Source organism: Homarus americanus, unplaced genomic scaffold (assembly GCF_018991925.1).
Source record: "Homarus americanus isolate GMGI-L3 unplaced genomic scaffold, GMGI_Hamer_2.0 scaffold39155, whole genome shotgun sequence".
Lineage (NCBI taxonomy): Eukaryota > Metazoa > Arthropoda > Malacostraca > Decapoda > Nephropidae > Homarus > Homarus americanus.
In genome coordinates this window covers 5,920,885-5,944,621 of record NW_024737042.1, presented here as the reverse complement: position 1 = coordinate 5,944,621, position 23,737 = coordinate 5,920,885, and the positions used below count along the sequence as shown (strand labels likewise).

The window sequence follows — 23,737 nt, the reverse complement described above, 5'->3', positions numbered from 1 at the left end:
TTGGACCCATATTCTAGAACAGGGTGGTAATATCAACAATATTTACCTAGATTTTGCCAAGGCTTTCGACAGTGTACCCCACGAAAGGCTGAAAATCAAACTGGAAGGGTACGGAATTCGGGGAAATGTCCTTGCGTGGATAGAAGACTTTCTACATGACCGCAAGCAGTGTGTGGTGATTAATGGCACGAAATCGTCATCTGTACCTGTAACAAGTGGGGTACCGCAGGGTAGTGTATTGGGCCCGCTGTTGTTTGTTTGTTTCATAAATGACATGCCTGACGTTGTACACTCCTCCATACAAATGTTTGCCGATGATGGCAAGTTATTTCGGGAAATTAAGAACCAAGCGGACTGTGAAGAGCTGCAGAAGGACCTCTGTGGGCTCCAGGAATGGTCGAAGAAATGGCTGCTGAGATTCAATGTCACGAAGTGTAAGAGGATGCACCTGGGGCGTACCAACGGTAAGGAGGCGTATCATATGTCCCAACGGGATGAAGAAAATGCACTAGTTGAGACTGTGTGTGAGAAGGACCTAGGTGTGTATGTTGACAATGAGCTGAAGTTCTCGGGCCATTGTGAGAAGAAGGTAAATCAGGCAAATAAATTATTGGGTCTTATAAGAAGGTCGTTCAGATATCTAGACGGTCCGTCCCTCGTGACGATCTTCAGGAGTGAAGTGCTTCCCCATCTGGAGTACTGTCACCCCATCTGGTCCCCGAGATATGCTAGGGACTGTCAGTTGGTTGAAAAAGTTCAAAGGAGGGCCACCAAACTGGTGCCTGCACTTCGGCACCTCAGCTACCCTGAGAGATTGGAGCGCCTGAACTTGCCTAGCTTATACTACAGACGGGCAAGGGGGGACCTAGTTGAGGTGTATAAGCATCTCAGGGGGCACTACTCAGTTGAGTGTCCTTAGTTGGAGCTGGCGGACGCTCGCCCCACAAGGAGTCACAGCTCAAGATTGAAGAAGCCGCAAGTCCAGAAAACCGTGAGGGCAAACTTTTTCGGAGTGAGGGTTGTTAACTCTTGGAACAATCTACCAGAGAGTGTTGTGACGGCACCGAGTATGAGCTCTTTCAAGAGAAGACTTGACCAACACTGGAGCGGGTTCAGGTACATTCAGGAGCCGGTGCATGCCCAGTATTTGCCAACAGTGCGTGACAGAGACGTGACCGATCGCCCGGGCGGCTAGCGAGCCGATCTTTTGGTGAAGAATATAAATGAAAAGAGACGTGACCGATCGCCCAAGCTGCTAACAAGCCGATCAGTGGCGAAGAGGATAAAAGTAAAAAAAAGTAAAAGTTAACCAAAATTTCGTTAAACCATTCATTAACCGAGGGACCACTGTATGTTATCGGCGGTTCTGTGAAGCTTCAGTTAATGGGACGTCTGTTTATGGGGTATACCTGTGCGTATTAAAAATTTCTCCATGCAAATTGTGGATTATGTGGAGAGAATCGTCTCGTTACTGGAAATCTCATTTCCAGAAGTGCTCTGCACCAATTGTTCGGGTTAATGAAGATATCACCCGAAAATATATATACATATATATACAGTACAGTATATTTGTTTTTTAATCTGTTACATGCACACACAATCTTTCATACAGAATGTGAAAAAAAATAAAGGGAATAAACATTTCTAACTTATGCAGGAGTTAGCACAAATAGCAGGGAATGGGGGACCGGCATGTGGGATCTCGGCTCATAGTCTTATGAACAGTGCATAGTGACAAGGTTGGCAAATGGCAACGGAGTATTTTATTTTATTTATTAATAATACTTATATTTATTCCTCACATTTACTGGTACACTCGTTAAAAAAACTACCGTACAGGTTGGGTCCGATGATTTTCAACTGAACATTCCCGTTGTCTCGCGAGGGTTGGTAGGCCTGAATGTGAGATATCTGAATTTCGTACTTAATTTGGTAAGCTGAAATTAGCTATTTTATTGACAATATTGAATTACTTTGTTCCAATATGACTGGAGAATGTCAGTACAGTATATCAAGATAAGTTAAACTGTATGTTATATTAAATGTTCCACACACCGTGGACTACAGTAACCATGGAAGTGGATGAGTTGCCATATAGGAATGCATTATATGTTTGGCAAAATCGGTGAATATAGTAAAAGCATAAGATTATTTTGCAACCAAATTTCGAATCTATTTGTATTACTGCTTCACTTTGGACTAATGCCACATTATATCATTCTTTATTCGTATTGGAAAATATACCATCTGAAAAGCTCCACAGTTCATATAACATACACATTCTCTATGTAAGATATCAGGAAATGTTGGTAGCACTAATTACGTAAATCACAATATTAGGCTGCTACAACACCGCTCACAATGTGTATTCGACATGGAGAAATGAAGCATTAAGTTCATATCAAGTTTCAAATTGTGTTAGTGTGGCAGCACCAACTCTGACTCGTTTCAGAGTGACAATCACTTGTTTCGGGCACATGTGGCCGAACTCATATATGCACAGGGCTACCAATGTGAGGAATGCCTCAGGGGCCTTTTTGAAACACTTCGTTTATTGTGTCGGTTTGTTTCGCGCCGGAATTGTAACGGCAGTTTTTTTACTGGGCGTACAGTAGGTTTCCCTTGAAAATTCACTTATACAAATTTCCTGAGTTGACACCACTATCTCGAGATATGAAAGCTTCTTCCCTCGCTTATAAGAATTTGGGTCTGGGCAAAAATTAAAATCGCGTGCCCCAGGGAGTCAGCTGGGGTGGCCACGTCCCCCTAGCACTCAACCTACCAGGCTGAGGTAGGAGTTATGGTTATTTCTCTTTTTGTAATTTCAGGTATATAAACATAATTTTCTTCATATTTTTTTCATTTAATTACATGCAGACATAACCCTGCATACAGAATGTGAAAAATAAATAAATAAAAAATAATTATCATAAGGTCAAAAACATTTTTGTGTGTGCAGGGCTTATAGAGCAGGCTAAACATACAGAACTCTCTCTCTCTCTCTCTCTTTTTACTGTTACATGCACACAATCATTCAAACAGAATGTGGACACAAAAAAGTCTTGGGAGTGGTAGGGGGTGAGGCGGTGGTATCCCATCCTCCAGCCAAGCTGTGAGTTGTGTTATTATTTTTTAACTCATTTTGGGGAGATATACATCATGTGTTATTGTTATTGTTTTAATCAGGTCAAAAACATAAGGGATTAAATGTTTATTAGGTGTGTGGGAATTGTGGGAGGGCATTGCAGAGTCAGTATCTGAGCCTCTAGCCAAGCTGTGAATTGTGTTATTGTTAAAGTAATATCTCCATTAGCCAGAATCCCCAAACCAGGAACTCTCCAATAGCTGGAATTTAAATTTGCTCAGAAATTTTCTGGAAAATTCCCTAAATTCTGGGTTTGGGAAAAAATTCCGAGGCTGAAAATCAGGAGCATTTTCTGGAAAAAAAACGCACTACTAAACCAGTCTTACAACATTTGACTTTATAATTTATCTTTTCAAATTAATTGATACATGATGGCTCGATTTAGGTACTTTTGCACTTAGACAACTGATCAATGAATAAACCAGGGCATATGGAGACACATTATACATTAAGGATGTCAAGAAGCTTTGCAACTGCAACCACAACTGCTGAGCAACTACATAAATTATCACAACCTGTACTCAAATGTACTAAGTTAATTACTAAAATTTTTATGTATACCTGTATTGCAAACTATGAGATGTTTATACTCAAATTAATTGCTCTTTTGACAGAATTCCAGCAATGCAAGTTATATTCTGCTAAGTCAGTGACATTTTATAAGCAAAAACTTAAACTCCCTGCCTTTTATAATCCTTGAGTACGCATTAATCTCCCCTCCTGGACGTCAACACCCCCCTCCCTCCTACCAGCCAGCAGGGGAGGCAGATGGTGGTGATAACAATTAATGGGATGAAGGTTGTTTTAGGCTTAATGTTTATAAAATGTCACAGACTTGACTTAGCAGAATATAACTTGCATTGCTGGAATCCTTGCAACATAGCATTTAATTTGAGTATAAACATCTCATAGTTTGCACAAGAGATGAAAAAAAATTCCTTTAGCATGGTACAAATGAGTACAAAATGAGTATATTGTACAGTAATATGCTGCTCAAAATTATGGCTTTTTCACAGGGAAAAGTCTGTTTAAATAGCCCCAGTGGTTAGGATATTATGTTATCGAATATAATGGAGTATTTCAAATTACCGGGTAATTCTTTGTTTAGTTCTGTACATAGAGACTTGGGGATAGAAACTTTAATAATTTTAGCTTATTAATACCAGTACCCTTAATATACAGTAAAATACTGATTTTTACCTTATTATTCGGCTTGTCGTTTAAGGTTATCATATTGGAAATGTCTGATAAAGAATATATTCAGGATCATTATGGTATCAAATTCATCTAACACAAATGGAAGTTTATAACGAATTCTGTGAGGAAGGGCACCATATTGCTAAAAAGGCAAGTGTTGCAAGATCCTTAACTTCAACAACAAACCTTAATGATACTTATTGGTTCTGCCAGAGACAAATTGCTCACATGAGCAATGTTGAGGTGATGTTCCACCAAGTTAAGGTTGTGCCTGAACATCAAGACGTCCTATGGTTTATTTGGTGGGACGATGGAGATTGGTCACGTGCACCGCATAGGCATTACAGAGAACCTTTAGTGATCATGGTGCGGTTTTCTCCACGGCAACTGCTCATGCTAAACGCAACTTCTACATGGATGATTTACTGCTTTCGGTGTCATCCCCTGAAGGAACCACAAGGATTGCTCTGCAGCTACGGCAACTGTTGTCTCTTGGAGGCTTCAAACTGATGAATTGGATAAGTAATCTCAAAGGTGTTCTAAGTAGAATGAAACCCGAGCTGAACATAATAGCATTGCCTGGCAACTGGCTGGAGGACTTGACAAAGCTTTCCGATTTTCTAATTCCCCGTCGCTTCAGGTTATATGCTCTAGGGCAGGCACTTTCAGTACAACTGCATTATTTTTGCAATGCCTCACAGATGACTTATGGCATGGTTTTATACTCGCGGATAGTGGACGAGTCCGGAAACATCCAGTACACCTTTGTGTATGGTAGAGCAAAACTGGCACCCTTGAAACAGCAGACCGTCCCTCGGCTGGAACTATGTGCAGCCGTATTAGCCACAAATGCCGACAAATTGATAAGAAAAGAGCTGAGCATGAAGTTTGGAAGATCTGTGTTTTAGACTGACAGTACTGTATGCTCGTCCCCCAATATATTTTTAATACCCAACAGCGCTTCCATACATTCGTTGTAAATAGAATTGCTGCCATACACGAGTTGTCAAATACAAATCAGTGGCGCCATGTGGGCACAGATTTAATCCCAGCTGATGATGCAACCAGAGGGCTATCAGCTGAAGAAATGCACAAAAAGGGGAAGTGGATACTGGAACTGGTAGATGACAACATCGACAAAGAGAAGTCCATGCTAAGGCTCTGGTCTAGATATTCAACATGGCATCGGTTGCAAAATGGGGTAGCATGGCTCAAGAGATTCATAGTGTGGCTTGGAGGGACTGAACTTAAAAAAATAAATAAAAAATAAAAATACTCGAATTAGCGTATTTGAATTAAGGGAAGCAAGAATTACAATTTTGCGTAATGTGCAAAGAGAACATTATCATAAGGAAATAGAATCCCTCCCTAAGGGTAAGCTAGCAAAGAAAAGTGAACTGTACTGCTTGGAATCATATCTGGAAAGTGTAATGGCCCCTGTTTCATATACAAGAATTATATAAATGGGTTAATAACAAATTTATTTATATACCGATTCACCCCCTGTAACTTTCCACTAGCTATGAGGTGACATGTTTAGTGCACGTGATAAGGTGTGCCCACAGGAAGCTGCGTCATATTATGCTGAGTTTAGGTATTAAGTAGCCGGCTCCCTGGCCACCTAAAGCAGGCAGTAGTTTGGTACCCTTGACTAGAGGAAGACTTTATTTGAGAGCCATCGTGGATGGTTCCTTCTTCCCTCGAGGGAGGACGACGTGCCTATTCCGTTCTCCCTTGATGGGTCACTACTCTTAGAAGTCCCACTCATAATCTCACATCGGAAGGATGTGATTAAACGGTCTATTTACATAGCCGCCGTCCTTTCTCTTCACACTCATAAATAGTGAAAGTTACGGTTGATATACACTCAGGAATTGTATAAACTATAGTTTCTTCAATAAAGGAAGAAACAGACAATTGGGTTTCGCTACTCTAACCCAATATAATATAAATGCACCAGCCTAGTTAACTTCGACAGAACCTATAGTTAACAGGCTATAACAAAAGTGATTGGCTACTCAGGGTTGGTGGTCGACTAAAAAATGCTCAAATACACACAGACAGTACGTGTCCTTTTTTACCACCTCGTAATCAAGTCATTGAACTCATTATGAGAGAAACCCATGAAGTCTGGACTGGGCATTCGAGAAGAGAACACACAGTCGCTCCTGCGGCAAACATTGGATTCCTAGATCCCCACACACTACAGGTAGTCCCCGACTTACGACGGGGTTAGGGACCCAAATCCAGGTCGGAAGTCGAATTGGTCGTAAGTCGAAAATGTGAAAATAATACATAGAAAATCTAAAATGGGTGTCTGTTTTTCTTCTCAGCACCACAAAACTCTCACTTTTAAGCTCAACAGCCATTTTAAAGGGGATTACAAACAAAAGTTTTGTCAGTACACAGCGAAACACTAACGTCGGGACTCGAAAATATGTAATTTGAAAATTTTTTGTACAACTGGGGCGGTCGTATATCAGGGTGGTCGTAAGTCGAGGAGTACCTGTACTTGACAGGGTTACAAAATCATGCATAATGTGCTGTAGGAACAATTGAAAACCCCGGCAGCAATGGCAAGCCACACTGCCTGCTGATCACGTCAACCCGGGCAAACCCCCTTTTACATATGTAAAGGTAGACTGCTTCAGACCCTTCCTCGTTAAACAGGCGAGGAAGCATCATAAGCGATATGGGTGTCTATTCACCTGCTTGATCACACACCTCGAAATGTTGACCTCACTTGATACCGACGCCTTCTTAAATGCAATGACATGGTTCTCGGCCCGCAGGGGACTTCCTGAACTTATGTTCTGGCAGTGGAACCAACATGGTCAGTTAAAAGCACTTTCCTAAGGAAGCAGATAGAATGGGTGTTAAATCCGCCTGCAGCTTCACACATGGGAAGGGTCTGGAAACGACAAATTCGAACTGTATGTAAAGTCCTCAGGGCAATTTTGAGCTCACAAGTCCTAGACAATGAATTGATCCGAACACTTTTTTATGTAACGGAAGCAGTGGTGAACGGACGGCCTATTAAGCCAGTCTCAGAAGATGCCAGAGACCTAGTGGCCCTCACACCCTCACATTTTTTGCTCATGAAGCAGAGCACCGATCTCCCTCTGGGTGGCTTCAGTGTTGGGGAAGTGTACTGCAGACGGTGGAAACATGTACAGTTCTTGGTGGATCAGTTCTGGAAGAGTTGGCTCAAGGAACACCTACCTTTGCTCCGTCAGCGGCAGAAACACCTCAAACCTTGTTGCAACTTTCAACAAAATTGCCTGGTCATTGTGATTGGAGAACCACTGCCTTGGAACCAATGGAAGCTAGGTAGAATAATAGAAGCGATGCCCAACGATGATGGACTGGTATGTCGGGTTAAGGTAACAACTGCATGCACCATTTTGATTCGTCTAATGACCAAATTGTGTCTACTAGAAGGGGGCGCAAATTAATAATTTCCTGCTATTTGTTGTCTTGGGTGTGATCGCCCAATGGTCGGAGTTTAATCGCTTCGCTAGGCAGCGACCAGTATGGGAGAGTGGTAAGAAGTGTGTTATTTGTTGTACCAAGCAAACAGGTGCTGAGTCAATCCTGATATAATTAGAGGCCAGGGATGTAGACTATGCTGAATCAGCTTGATGTTTCTACCCGGGACTCGAGACACTATTATATAACCACCAGTACCTCTCAACTGATTGCCCTAAACACCCCGAGGCTTTCTGCTCTGAGCCAGACCTGCAACACATAAGTGTACTTGTAAACCTATTTTGTTTCATTTTGGACGTGAAAAATATTAACTGAGCGACTAATGATGGTATGCAGCTTATATTGTGTTACTACAGTTACATAATTGGGGAATGGGTATCTTGAGAGACAAATAATATACGAGTAAAATGTGTGATACAAATATGATATATAATAACTGGGTGGGGAGAAGGTCATACTACGGGGCATTTCAACATAGTGACTGTGCAAAAAGGTAAGATTGATTGGGAGTGAATACACTGGTTGATTACAAGTTATTGATAATTTTTACAATGGTTGGAACTGTGCTGTTCTTATAGCGATCAGTACATGCTTGTATGGGCTAGATGCGGTTGTGGTGTCGAACAGCAATTAGCGGATGAGGGATTTCGGATGGTAGTAGGAGACGGTGTCGAGGATGGTGCTGAAGCTTCTTACCAAATTTGCAGATTAGGTCGTGGTGATGGTCAGGGAGAGCTGAGAGGGTCAGTGTGTTGAGTGCTTCTTGATATGTGGAGTAGGAAGGGGAGAGAATAATTTTGCATGCCCTCATTTGCACTTTTTCTAGGTGTTTATGTTGTGTGGCATTTAGGGAGGAAGACCAGGCAGGGGAGGCATAGGTGAGCTTGGGAAGTATGAATGTTGAGTAAACACTGAGGAGCTCGGGCGCAGGAACTCCGAGGGACTTGAGTCAGCGGAGGAGGTGGAGACGGAAACTGGAGGATTTGACAACTTCACTGACGTGTGTTTTCCAATTTAGTTTGTTATCTATGGTGATGCTGAGGAGCTTAGTGGAGTCTACAACCTGGAGTGTGTCAGGGCTTAAAGTAATGGAAGGGGGTGGGACAACGTTGGAGGAGAGGTTGAAGTGCATAACCATGGTCTTGGTATGGTTGATGGTGACGTGGTTGTTGGTGGCCCAATTTTGGAGACTTCAATAAATCCTGGAGGGTAGTATAGTCAGGAGCGGAGTTGTTGACACTGATCCCAATGGTGGAGTCGTCGACATATTTCCAGCGAGCAGGGGTTTCTCTTAAGGCATCATTGGTGAGCATAAGGAAGCAGAGCGGTCCCATCTTGGTGCCTTGTGGGATGCTACAGGTGGGTAACTGAAAAGTGGAGACATCCCCTCGGAAGCGTACGACTTGTCGTCGGTCACTGAGGAAGTCTGTAAGCCATGGTATAAGACTTCTTCGAAACCCAAGGTCGATAGCTTTGTTGATGATTAAATTGTGGTCGACTAGGTCAAATGCTTTGGTGAAGTCAATGAAGACGACAGCCACAGACTTTTTCTGTTTTTCCAGATGCCGGCTATATGTAGTCGAGAAAGCTGACAATACAGTGAGTAGTGGAGGAAATTTTCATATTGCCAAATTGCTGAGGATCTATGGCGCCTGCAATATCAGCATAAGCCCAGTCAAACGCGAAACTTTCACAGATTAAGCTGGGTATTGGGGTGATTGCAATGGGTCGAAGCTCATTTAAGGATTGTGGGCTGGTTGACTTGGGCACTGGTGACACATATGAGGTCTTCCAGTCAGCTGGGCATCTTGCTTGGCTGAGGGAAGCATTGATGATGGAGCAGAGGGGTTTAGCTAGTTCCGGGGAGAACTCCTTGTAGAGTTTCATTGGTAAATCAATGGAGGTGATGGAATGCTTTAACTTCAGTTTGTCTAGACGTTTTGCTACTTCAAATTCTTCTACTAAGTCAGTGGGAAAGGGGCCTGGTAGGTAAGCAGGGAGACCGGTTGTGTCAAGCCAGGCAGCGTCTGGCATGTAGTAGCGAAATGGTTGTTTGATTGCTCAGCTGCGTCACCATTAGTGAGATGGCTAAGGAAGGGGAGGGGATGTGTCTTATTGTTTAGTCCACAGAGTTCTTTAAGCTTACCATACCATTGACTGTTGTTGGTTTGGGTTAGGTGTTGCAACTTAGTTGGGTAGTGGGACTTCTTTGCGGTGCGTATTTCGCGGATGACTTGGTTGCGAAGGGACCTGTAGCGGTTGTGGTCATTGAGATAAAAGGCACTGTCTCTGTTGTATAAGTCTTTTGATCTGAGGTGTGATCCAGGGCAAGACAGCTGGGTGTGATCTGATGGACTTCTCGGGGAAGAAGTGGTGGTGAGCTTCCGTGATGGTGTTATAATTTATCCATTTGGTATCCACGTCATCCACACTAAGTACTTCAGTCCAGGGATGGTGAACTATCCACTGCTCGATGAGACGCACTGCAGAGTCAGTAATCGGCCTGTAGGTTGTTACGAACCACACCATCAATTGTCATGATCTACCTACCCAGCACTACGAGCAACGCCATCTAGGGACGAAACACGAGTATGACTAGTCTTAGTTACCACTCCGGGGTTTCCCTTCTCCATATCCTGGTTGTTACTGGTTTGAATTTGGGATCCAGGGAACTACTTTTAGCAGTTCGACACTTTGGGTGTTTACAAGACTGGATCGTATGGCCTGGTTTTTTACAGTAAGAACAATAAAACTTGGTTGCATCAGGGGGGTAGGTGTGGGACCTTTCGACCTACCACTCACGTCCCCAAGGTTATCATCAGAGGAGGACCTAACATGCCGGAAAGTACCACGTTTCCTACGGCACAGTGACTCCACCAGCAAGGCGTACGCATCAGCCAGCTCAGCCGCACGCCCTAAATTAACCTCTCCACGCTCCTCCACAAGCTTCAAGATGTGAAATGGTATCTTGCTCTTCCACTCCTCCAGGACTACCAAGTTTAACAAATCCTGAGGGGGCCATTGTTAAGAAAACCTAGATAAATTAATTAATGGTCAAAAAGATAAGATAAGTGGATTACCCTAGAAAATATCACGGCAGTGGATAACCAGAAAGTCCCGTAAACTAACCAAGTTATACCTAGGGAAATTACACTTATGAATATTGTTCTTCTGAGAAGATCCTTAGATAAGGATAAGAGACTTGAAAGAGGAAGGGCGTATTACGGCATTAATATAAAGATCCGGATTAACAACCCTTAGATACTTGAAACAGGAAGGGCGTATTACGGCATTAATATAAAGATCCGGATTAACAACCCTGAGATACTTGAAACAGGAAGGGAGTATTACGGCATTTATATAAGGATCCGGATTAACAACCCATGAGTAAACAGGAAGGGCGTATTACGGCATTAATATAAAGATCTGGATTAACAACCCTTAGATACTTGAAACAGGAAGGGCGTATTACGGCATTTATATAAGGATCCGGATTAACAACCCTGAGTAAACAGGAAGGGCGTATTACGGTATTAATATAAAGATCCGGATTAACAACCCTGATGTAGGGTCTCTGTATTTGGCTGGTAGTGGCAGCTGGAGACCAGAGCACTGATAGGTGTATGCTACACCCGATAGGAGGCATTGGTTGAGATGGTTGGTACTGGTGTGCTAAGTCAGTTAAGATAAGGTCAAGGGTATTTTGACCATGTGTGGGGAAGTTCACAACTTGTGATAGTGACAGCTGGTCCTGGATATCAGTGGTGTCAATTGTGTTGTAATCCCCGCATAATACTAGCTTGGCACATGGGTACTTAACTGATTTGGTAACCAATCTTTGCACTTATCACTTGAATGTTTTGCTGATAGATCCTGGTGTAGTGAGGTTGGTAGGGAGTTGGGATAGAACAGAGGGGGGGTGGCAGGGCCAAACAGACTAGGTTGGCTGCCAATCAGGAGCACCTACAAACATGTCTTGTCACACCGAGGGTTGACTGGTGGTGTGTGTGTGTGTGTGTCTACACACACATACACATACAGTATACTGTACCATACAGGTAAAAGAAATAATTGTCCTAAGGGCAAACACAAAGGGAATATACATTAATTTGCACATGAGTTCAACAAATGATATTCGCGGTTTTGGCAATTTGCGGCCATTTTGAGACCAATCCCCTGCGAATTTTAAAGACATGCTGTAATAGGAGTCAGTGGGAAAAATGGTTTTGTTATGGAAAGATTTTCACGAACAGCACCCTATCATAACCCGGAGGATGCCTGTACAGGCTTGAACACAGACCCATAACTGAACACAAGCTGAGGAAAGAATTCTAAATGAGCAGTGCCATTGTTGTGGTGGTTGCTGGCAACTGGGGAGGTGAGTGGCCTTTCAACCACCTTGTGGCTACCACAGAGAATTCCTACAAAATAATTTTTACAATTCTGGTAAAAAATTGGTTAAAAATCGCGATTTTGTATTCTTTTATTTATTTACCCAAATTCCGTAAGAGTAAGTTTTTTCCGTAACCCGCAATTATGGTCATGATTTCAAAATTCTGTAAGGGCAAAATTCCTTAATGCAGGGGATGCCTCTATTGCAACAAATAAAATATGCTGTGTGACACCCACCTTACCCTTACACCAGTCCTTGATGATAGTGTCATTAAGTTCAGCATTATCTGCTTTCCTGATCCAAGCTGCTACCTCTTCTCCCATTCTGGCATCTGGCACACCAAAAACCTGTGTCATGAATATTAGTCATTATAACATAAAAGACAAAGTTATAGGGAAGAGAAAGGAGTGAAGCACACATTATGCACTTAAAGTAAACTACAGTACAGTGGGGTATGCTATAACGAACGGATCCTACTACGAATATTCCTATAACAAACGGTTTTACCTATGAAATTGAGAATGCTATAACGAACGAAACTCCTACAACGAACATTATTTAATTTTTTTTTTTTTACTAATTTAATGTTTTTGTATTACAAGTATTAATGATATTCTTTATTTCAGGGGTTTAGATGCATATTTATGCACTTTTTTACAATTTTTACAATTTTATATATTTTTCAGTGTTCAGTGGTTGTATTTGGGGGCCTGGAACGGATTAATCCTATAACGAACGAATGCTATAACGAACAAGGTTCTAGGACCAATTAGATTCGTTATAGCATACCCCACTGTACCTGTAGTTAGCTTAAAAAATATATTAATAAATCTAACCACCATTACAGTAATACTCTACTTGCCTTGATTAATATATGGTGGATAAAATGTATCAAGCCTTACACAGTCTAGAATGTATTATGTTGGACTTTGCAACTACACAAAATCCATAAATTAAAAACACATGTTATAGCTGGACTTATTTAACTTTCATTATATTTTTCCTTGCTATGTTTCATAGTCTTGGGGGCAGAAGTTATAGAGCTATGTTTCATAGTCTTGGGGGCAGAAGTTATAGAGTCAAAGGATGTGTATCCTCCAAGTTGACAATCTCAGCACTGAGGCTCAGAGGGAGCAACCAAAATATACCGGGAGCAGCCATTATCTATGGACAATTCAAATTGTGGAATGGAAAATAAGATTTATAATTGGGGAGAGTAGCTGTGATCATGACTTAGAGCTGCAGTAGAGTTAAAACATTATGAGGAAACAAAATCACAATGAGATCTTTTAATTTTACTCACAAATTAGTTAAGTGTATCCTTTAATCAAGATACAGTAGAGAGTTTGTGGAGAGGCATGACAAGCAGGTGTTTGTCATAACACGGAAAGCCAGCTTTTGACATTTACCTCTGCCTGAGATACTTTAAATAAAACAGTCTTCATAAGGAAAATAAGAAAAAGATCGCATGTCTCATCTTTCAAACATAAATCAACTAAGATATATACGAAAAAGAAAATTACCACATGACACTGTGAGCTGGTCATAACTTATTGTATAAGATGGATACCCCTTGATACAGTATGTAATCAGCTTCCTGCTACATGCTTTAAAAATGTTTTTACAATTAGCATAATTTTTCTTTGGTGTTTTTCAAAATTGCACAGGTACTTTAGGTTTTGCTAATATTGTGTTTAACCCTTTGAGGATGGTGATGGCAGCTCGTGGTTATTACCTAATGGGCCTGTGGCAGGCTTGCTCAGTGACAGTTATTTCAAGACATGCATAAGTTGATAGTAAAATATCGTCTCTGTTTATAGCTCTTGATGTATCACTATACGAAAGGGAATTTTTTCTTTCTTTTTCTTTTATCCTCTTCACCACTGATTGGCTTGTTAGCTGCTTGGGCGATCGGTCACGCCTCTGTTACGCACTGTTGGCAAGTACTGGGCATGCACCGGCTCCAGAATGTACCATTATGATTACACAATACGGGTACATTTTATGAACATAAAAATTTTTAGTGAATGTTTTGTCATAATAATTGAAAATCTTGAAAATTTCTCTTCTAGCAGCAATTGCCAACTAAACTCTCCCAAGATGAATTTTTCCACCGTACTTAATGAATCCTAATCATTGTTTATCTTTTCTTATTTTTAGAACATAACTAAATGCTAATTAATACTCTTGGGTTTGGGTAGGCGCTCTCCCGTGAGACGCTCAGGGTCTGGCCTGTTAATCACCTCACTGCACTTGACTGCACCACATAAGATAATTGTATGTAATAAGTCATAGCAAGTTTGTTATACTAGATAAAAAGGTGGGATTTGTTGCATTAGCATTCTAAATAAATTATCTACAGACAATTTTATACGAACAATCACGACAAAGTACAGGTAGTCCCCGACTTACGACTGCTTGGACTTACGACCGTCGGGACTTACGACCGCCGCAGTTGTGACCATTTTTTTTTTCAAATGACGCGCGCATTTTCTATACCGAAATGTTTCCAGTTAATGTAGTCTCCATGTATAATTAGAAAATTATGGGGGCCCCATGTGCATTCAGCTGACTACATTAAAGGTAAGTGCTCAGTCACACTGTATCCATTCCTCATTATTTATTACTTTCACTCAACTACAACCACAGCTGCCACAAGATTCTCACATATAATTTTCTTCATTATTTAAGTAAATATACAAACATTTGGATACTTCTCATGATCCAAAATAATGATGAATAGTTTATTATTATAAAAATTATACTTTTGGTTTGTTTAATGTTTATCCTGATGGTGATACAGCCAAAAATAGATCCACCAATTACAATCACCATTACATACAGTCTTACTTTACCAAACATTGCCAGGTAAAATTAAGAGTACGAGATCCAGGGTGGGGTCAGTGCATCTTTGGTTGACTGTACTGTACATTCATGAGCCTATACATGTTCAGTACTTGCCAATACAGGTTGTACCTCTCTAGTCCGGCAACCTCGGGACCTGACCGGTGCCGGACCATGGAAATTCACCCTTTTCCTGGATAGATAGTGACTTGTGCTTATGCCTGGAAGCACTAGCACCACTTTCTCTGCATCATGGTCTCTTTGAAGACATATTGAAGGGTTAAATGTCGTATAGTAGCTTCTCAAATTTCGCGAGTTTTTAATTCTTAACGTATTTTATTGGAACACACAAAAAAATAAATAAATAAAAATTTTGACGGCGGAAACTTGAATTTCGACGGGTTTGAACGGCCCGCCAACGTGCAGACGACGTGCATAATCGTGTAAACAGCGTCATTTCTCTTATGTACAAAAGATTCATTATTGTTTATTACTGAATGTCTTTTTTATTGAATTAATGTTTATGTGTGCAAAATGAGCAATACAATTCATTAATAATACGTAGAATATTAAAACACACGAGGAAATGACACAGCATTGTATTCGTTGATTACAAAACCAGTGACTGACTGGTTCTACATATAAAACTGAAGAAAATAAGACCTTGGTTGTAGCTGTAGTAAAATTAATATGGTTGTTTTAAGTAATGTTATTTAATGTTAATAAATGGAACAATAGAAGTAGCTAACGATAATGGTAAAGAAAAAAGAGAGATCGCATATGTAAGTGCGCATGCGCACACGTGAAAACATATCGTCATTACTTTACATAAGAATATGAAAGCAACACTTATTTACTGTTCATATATATTTTAATTAATGTTTCTGAATTTGTTTTTATTGAATTAATGTACGTGTGTGCAAAATTAACAATACAATTTATTAATAATACGTGGAATATTAGAGGAGACGAGACGGCTGCCGGCATTGTTTATGTTAAAGCTTACGAAACCAGTGACTGATTGGTTCTACATATAAAACTGAAGAAAATAAGACCCTGAGTTTAGCTGTAGTAAAATTAATGTAAAAAAATGAATATGGTTGCTTGAAGTACCTGTAATGTTATTTAATGTTAATAAATGGAACAATATAAGTAGCTAACCATTAATGGTAAAAAAAAAAGTGAGACTGCTCGTATGTAAGTGCGCACATGTGAAAATATATCGTCATTACTCTACATAAGAATATGAAAGCAACACTTATTTACTGCTCATATATATTGAAGGGTTAAATGTTGTACTCTGTATAGACAAGCAGAGAGAGAGAGAGCAGCCGAACTGCCGGATGTAAACAAACCTTAATTTCCCGCGGCTTTTTTTTTTTTTTAAGGATTAGCCCACCTGGGAATAGGTCACTGACCCACATTAGGGCCTGAAGGGCAAAAATTTAATACTCCTGTAATAATAATAATAATTCAGATAAGTGAAAAAAAATAAAATAAAAAAATAAACAAAATAAATAAAGGCAGCCTATCTACCTATTGGACAAACTAAAATCGTTCCGGACCACGGGAGTTTTCGGACCACAGAATGCCGGACTAGAGAGGTACAACCTGTACTGTGTAATAGAGAACTGACCAACTACTTGACTTGCTAGTAAGATGAAAAGTGGTGAAGAGGATAAAGTTGAGTTAGGAAAGTGAAAGAACCATAGCATACATAACATTATTACTGAGATAATAAAAAACTAATCTGACAAAAAATATATCAACTACAAATATTATTTGGTTTCATAAGCTATTAGAACTGACCTGAACTTCAATAATGCCAGGATGTCCCATCAGGAAGTTTTCTAATTCGGCTGGGTAAATGTTCTCACCACCTCGTATAATCATGTCCTTCATGCGACCAATAATTTGGCCATATCCATCTGGCTGCAATACTGCCAGGTCACTGTCAACAAATGACCAAGGTACAGTAATAACAAGCTTCACTGTCAACAAATGACCAAGGTACAGTAATAACAAGCTTCACTGTCAACAAAATAATTTTGCACTCCACATGAAAAAATCTTTAAATATTGTAACATTAAAACAGATCTTGGCAAAGTCAAAATTTGTCCTAAATGCCCTGTATCTGTACTTATTTTTTACTGAGTTTAACTCTACCCACAATTGCCTAATGTGAGTGGTGAGCATCTGATGGGTGGTAACTGAATTTTAAAGAAAATTTGCTTCTATATTTTGAGAAAACTTTTATAACTGTAATTATCTTTACAGTTCTTTTTTTATCCAGTTTTAATGAAGGAAATCTGTATATATATCCAGTTCTTCATCTGGTTCTCTGACCTTTCTCAAAAACATCACAAGCAAGTGGTCTTACAACACATACTGTACTATGGACCTTGTAGTCGAAAAAGACCCCTTGACCTGCCCAGTGCTTTTCCATTCCTTTCTTGCAAGTCAACAGATTTTGAGACAATACAACCTGTTCAAGGTAAGCTGTTCCATTCATCTACAATGTACAAGAAAAAGTTTTGTCTCAGCTTGGTGAGTGGACGTGCTTTGAATAAACTTATGTAGATGTACTATTGGTTGTCTGAAGACTCAGGAACATTAAAAGGTGTGAAGGTAGCCAATACATCTTGCCACGTCTTACTTTCTCGAGTGCTGAAGCTGGTCTGCCTCACACGTTGTCTAGGCGTATCTTCTATGTCCCACGTCATCACATGATCATTCACGCATAAATTTATACTAAGTGTTTATATGGCTCTCCTTAATTACAAATCTATAATTCTTTATATTTAGTAACTTTACTATTTTACTTTGGGGCAGTTTTCCATTAACTTTGTAACTAAAAAAATCTTGGTTTGGGAGATAGGTTGTCCACATCACACCAAAATATAATCTCTGACTTACTAATATTTTGGGCAGGTCTTTAAAATTTACTTCTTTTGTCATTTCGTCAGAATTACTAGGTATGGAAGCATTCAATTACCTGAATAATCTAGGACTTGTACGAAAATTATTTACAATTATATTTACATTTATCGCATTACCTTTTGCGACAAGTTATACAGTACAGTGACCCCTCGGTTAACGAACTCAATCCGTTCCAGAAGGTCGTTCGTTAACCGAAACCATTGTTTCAATGGGTTTTTGGGTAATTGGTTCCAGCTCACCGAAAATTTCCTAATTTCAACAAAAATGGAAGAAAAGTTCACTTACTTTGAGGTGTGTATGTAGAAGGCTCCTGGATGATGATGATGATGATGATGATGATGATGATGGGATTTAGAATGGGGGTGGAGGAGAAGGAAGAAGAGAAGGCATTGGGGTGGAAGAGAAGTCACCCCATGGCGCCATTTCACCCATAAAATTTTAGCTCTCTTGGTGTAATTCAAGATTATTTTCTTTAAATCAACACTGCACTGCATTATATATTGTCAATATGTAAAATATATTTCAAAATGACCAATAATTTGCTTGGAAACACAGAAAAAAAGCATTTAGTTGAAGAGAGTCTCAAGCAAGATGTTACCTCCAGTGAAAACAGAGAGAGACTAACGCCTGTTTGCTGTGTTAAGAGGCTGGATGCCGCGCATTAAACTAGTCACTTTACCTTCAATTATGTTCAATAATTGTTAAAATGACTAAAAAATTGAATATTAAACTTTTAAAATTATTGAATAGTATAAACTTCTTGATATTTACTAAAATAGTAAGGAATTTAAGCCCTAGAACCGATTAATGTATCGGCGGACTGATACTAAAGCTGGTTGCCCGGTCAGTGCAAGCAAAAACATGTTGAGGTCGGTTCGTAAGAAATTCGTTAACCGAATTTTTTTTCGTTAACCGAATTGAAGATCCTTATGGAAGGCAGTTCGTTAACCAAAATTTCGTTAACCGAGGCGTTCGTTAAACGAGGGGTCACTGTACTTATTAAGTAATTATTAGATGTTTTAATTGCCTGTATGTTGGCCTGGCGAGTTATTGCTAGGCATTAACATACCTAGGTATAAAGCTAGACGTCGCATTCTGGATTGAACAAAAAAATTATTTTTTCAACGATTTTTTGGCAAAAACCTCCGACCCTGAGCGTAAGTTTTCATGCACATATATGTCTCAGGCTCCGGGGCTGAAAGGGTTAAAAGAGGGGATGAATGCTGCCACGGCTGGTTGGTTGCTATTTGCAGTTTTGCCTATTTGTGCCATTCCCTGTAACCTAACCCCCACGAATAACAAGGGTTTACTGTACTGTAAACACCACAGCCTAGTAAGACCAAAATCCATTCACACTGATTCTGCTTTACATATATCTGGCAAGAATGAAATGGCTGTAAAGGTAATGATGATGAATGAGCTAACTTTACCAACCACGTTAAAATGTGGGAATAGTGTATGTAACATGAATCATATGATAAAAGTTTGTCGGTATCCCCCAATTTACGATCTCCCTGTTCATGATATTTTGCTTGAACGATGGTGATGTATTAAGACCATACCCTATCTATGATAATTTATATTTGTTTTATTTTTTACATGAACGATGGTTATCGTCTAGCCAAAATAGGTGACACCCAGAATATGGAACACATATCTCGTTGCACTTGTCACCTGCGTTCTACCCACACTCTGCCACATGGCCAACCGGTGCACTACAGTACCACACTTTTTGTATCATGGTTATTTGCACATGCCCATGATCGTGTAGCTCAGCGATTATCAGTCAGTATCAGTGTTGTTACTAATTTTTTTTTACCTTACAATGAGAGGAAAACACTGACATTCACATTGTATTCTGTTTTGATGACTGTAAAGTGATTTTGCTGTTTCTTGTGACTGTAAAGTGCTTTGCCTCTGTTGTTGTGAACATGATGTGAGCAGTGTCAACCGCTATCATTGTTGCTTTTCCCTACAATGAGAGGACACCACAAACATTCACATTGTATTAATTTTTTTTTATTGTGACAAGTGCTTTTGCTGTTTTTGTGATTGTGAAGTGAGCAGTGTAGCTTTGAAAATGTCTAGCAAGCATGTTGCTGAGGCTCCTGTATCTGGGAAGGCCAAAGCACTCAGGAAGACCGTGTCTCTGGTGGTGAAGCTTGAATCCCCAGAGGCTGTGTGGGATTTAGAGTGACGTCTCCACTCCACTTTCAAAGAGTCCCCTTAGCCTTGAAGGGGACATGTGATGATGACCAGGCTTGTTCTTAATGATGTGGTGATTTTTGTTTGATTGTGTTTTAGGTATCTTATTAGTGTAGGAATTTTATTTATGGTGATACATGTGGGTTTTAGACTGGCTGGGGACAAATCCCATTGAACCCCAAGTTATAATGCTCACGATATTTGATATTTCGACTTGCGATGGGTATACAATATCAAGAACATATCACCATCGTAAATCAGGGAATACCTATATAACACTTACCCAGTCTTAAGCCATCGATCAGGACCCATCATTTCCTTTGTCTTTTCTGGCTCTCCCCAGTAGCCAAGGAAATTGCAGTATCCTCTAATACACAGCTCTCCTGGCTCCCCTACAGGAACTATGTTCCCATGTTCATCAGTCACCTTCACCTGAAAACACAAGATAAAACAAACTCTTGTAGAGTCAGTCATTAAACAAATGTCATACTTACCTTCATTTTCTCTATATCCAACAAACAATATCCTGCTATCCTCATTTACGTGGGTGAAGTATAATTTGTTTTTTTACTGAAGATATTTGTTTTAGCTCATAAAATTCATACAAAATACCCGGCCAGAATATAATTTACATTGCTGGAATCCTTATGATTATTGTGATTATTTTAAATATACACATCATGGAATTTGCATTAGACATACAAATTTTAGATCTAATTTAAGAATTTTGATTACAAAGCCAAAATTTTATCTTTTGTGCAAAATATATGACATTTATATTCAAAATATTCCTGGTCTTGCAAGGAATCCAGCAATGTCAATTATATTATCCTAACTTTAGTCTGAGGTATTATTTATTACTAAAAATGTAAGCCTAATATTTTCACCCAAACATTTCTCTGGTAGGAAGGGAAGGTGGGTGATAGGAAGGGAGGGACCCAGCAAGCGTGGGTAGAGGGGGGGAGCGGAGGTGGGGTATTTTGATTGACAGATAGTGTCTGGGTCAAGTATAATTTGTTTATTTACTGAAGATATTTGTTTTAGCTCATAAAATTCATACAAATTACCCAGCCAGAATATAATTTACATTGCTGGAATTCTTATAAGACTGTGATTATTTTAAATATAAACATCATGGAATTTGCATTAGACATACAAATTTTAGATCTAATGTAAGAATTTTGATTACAAAGCGCCAAAATTTTATCTTTTGTGCAAAATATATGATGTTTATATTCAAAATATTCCTGGTCTTGCAAGGAGTCCAGCATTGTCAATTATAATATCCTAACTTTAGTCTGAGGTATTATTTATTACTATACCTTGAAATATAGTGTTTTCACCCAAACATTTCTCAGAGAGGGAGGAGCCAGCGAGCGTGGGATGAGGGGGGGGGGTGGAGTTGAGTCCATTATTTGAATGGACATTAACCTGGCGACTGTATATCTCTTAAATATTAATTGTGTGAGCATACCATCATAAAATTAAGATGTTATTTTTACTACAACGTAGGTATTGTGTCGGAAAAAGTGGAGTTTGGGAGTCGGCCCAGTCTCTATTTCAATTAATCCCATATGTTCTGTTATTCTATTTACGCGTTTCTCGTTTCACGCGCTACTCCGCGGATTCAATTGACCGTGTAAATCGGGGGACCACTGTAATGAGGCAGTAGGAAGATTACAAGAACCTCTACCTAGTCAGTCTGCTTTCAGTGGATTCCAGGATCAGGATGAGGAGGCTGGCTCTAATTATAGTGTTCAGTCTCTAGAGCAGGGAGAACCTATTGAGACTGACTTCATCCTGTCCCCATTTTGGCAACCTCTTCCACCTGGGGCAAATGTGTTGGCTACTATGAGTGGAAACAGACTGCTCTTAACTGCCACGCAGCTGATGGATAATATTGAGTGTAAGGATGACCCCAACAGGCCATGGGTAACATTGGTAAGAGCTAAGTCTTCTTTGTTCACTAATCCATCTGAATCTGTGGATTCCTTATTCAAGATATTTTATGAAAATGTCTCTAAGCTTCCTGATATCTCAGCAACTACAAAGAGAGAGGAAGGACATGCAACTTTGGGTCAACATTCTTTGTTTTTGGAGGGTGATACTACACTTTGGCCCGATATTTGCCCAAAGATGATCTCTGAAATAGACGAAGTCTGGGCTAATTTATTGAAAGACTTAACATTCATTCCCTCAGATAGGAATGCTCACAAGTTTAGTTTTTTGAAGTTCCAATTTAATGACAAAAAGAGTTCCTTATATGAACTTTCCCAATATGTGTCGGCTTCAAAATATGTTGATATAAGTTATGAAAAAAATTTGAAACCAGTTGCCCCTGCACTGTTGCTTGAAGAATTTAAAATTAGGAAATTGGCAGCAGATGTTTGGTCTGCAATTATGATATGTCAGTTATTAACTAAGTTTGTGCTGGACTATGAAGAAAATTCAGAAGTGGACAAATGTTTTGCTGCTGCTCTACAAGGGATCCCATATTCCCTGTACTGTACAACGCATTTTTAGATCATTTGTTGAAAGCCATAAGACTGAAAGTCCAGCTAAGAAAACAAGCAACGAATAATGATTCAAGTGGTAGGGCTTATTTGTTGATACGTTCTTCTCTTTCTCCTGCTTTGTTTGGTGAGCAATCATTGATTAATTATAGATCATCTTTGGAGAATACTATTAATATTAATGTCCCCAGGAGTCCTCAGACCTTTTGGAAACCTAGGAGAGGAAGGTTTTACAGGGGAACAGGACCAGCTGCCTGGGTCAGTTATCAACCAAGGGGAAATTTTAGAGGAGGAAATAATCAAAGACATAATAGAGGTGGCCGTTTATTCAGAAACGGAAGGAGACCTTATTCCACCACCTCAGCAACTTCCCCCTTCCAATGAAGCCAGACAGCTGGGTCGTCTAGGTGGTTGGGAGAACAGATGGACTTCTTCCATATGGGCTTGCAAGACAATCAAAGGGGTCTCACATGGACTTGGTTGAGGCACCCTCCCCTAGCATCCCCAAAGAAGGGTCAAAAACCAACCCCATTACTTACAAAATTTGTAAGTCAACTACTTAACAGAGGTGTCATAGAACCGTTGCAGTCAGAGAAATGTTTCATGTCTCGCCTATTCCCAGTCCACAAGAAAGGCAGCGACAAATTAAGATGGATTTTGGATCTTTCAATCCTAAACAAATTTATTCCCAAAAGAAGTTTCAAGATGCTCACTTACGACCATCTGAGGCATCTACTTCCGCCCAATGCTTGGATTTCAAAAGTGGATCTCGAAGATGCCTATTATCACGTTCCTGTTGCTTCCAGGTACAGAAAATTTCTGGTGTTCAAAGTAGGGGAATTAAGTTATCAATTCACAGTGATGCCATTCGGTCTGACAATTGCACCAAAAGTCTTTACAAAACTGGCAAATATTCCCAGAAAGATCCTTGCAAAGGAGGGCACAAGAACCTTTGCTTATCTAGACGATTGGCTGATAATGGGAAACTCTTTCGAAGATTGTCAAAGGGCG

At 39.9% G+C, this 23,737-nt stretch overlaps 1 protein-coding gene across 2 annotated transcripts in view; it reads right to left on the bottom strand.

Annotated features, from left to right (window-relative positions):
- LOC121872623 (medium-chain acyl-CoA ligase ACSF2, mitochondrial-like) overlaps nt 1-23,737 on the bottom strand; it is a 100,886-nt gene that overhangs the window by 9,266 nt on the left and 67,883 nt on the right. For both annotated transcript variants that reach the window (XM_042375526.1, XM_042375527.1), the window contains exons 11-13: nt 20,497-20,645; nt 16,878-17,019; nt 12,461-12,571 (exon numbers count right to left, since the gene is read on the bottom strand). In XM_042375526.1, coding sequence (XP_042231460.1) covers nt 12,461-12,571; nt 16,878-17,019; nt 20,497-20,645 — 402 coding nt within the window. The remainder of the gene's footprint in view (nt 1-12,460; nt 12,572-16,877; nt 17,020-20,496; nt 20,646-23,737) is intronic.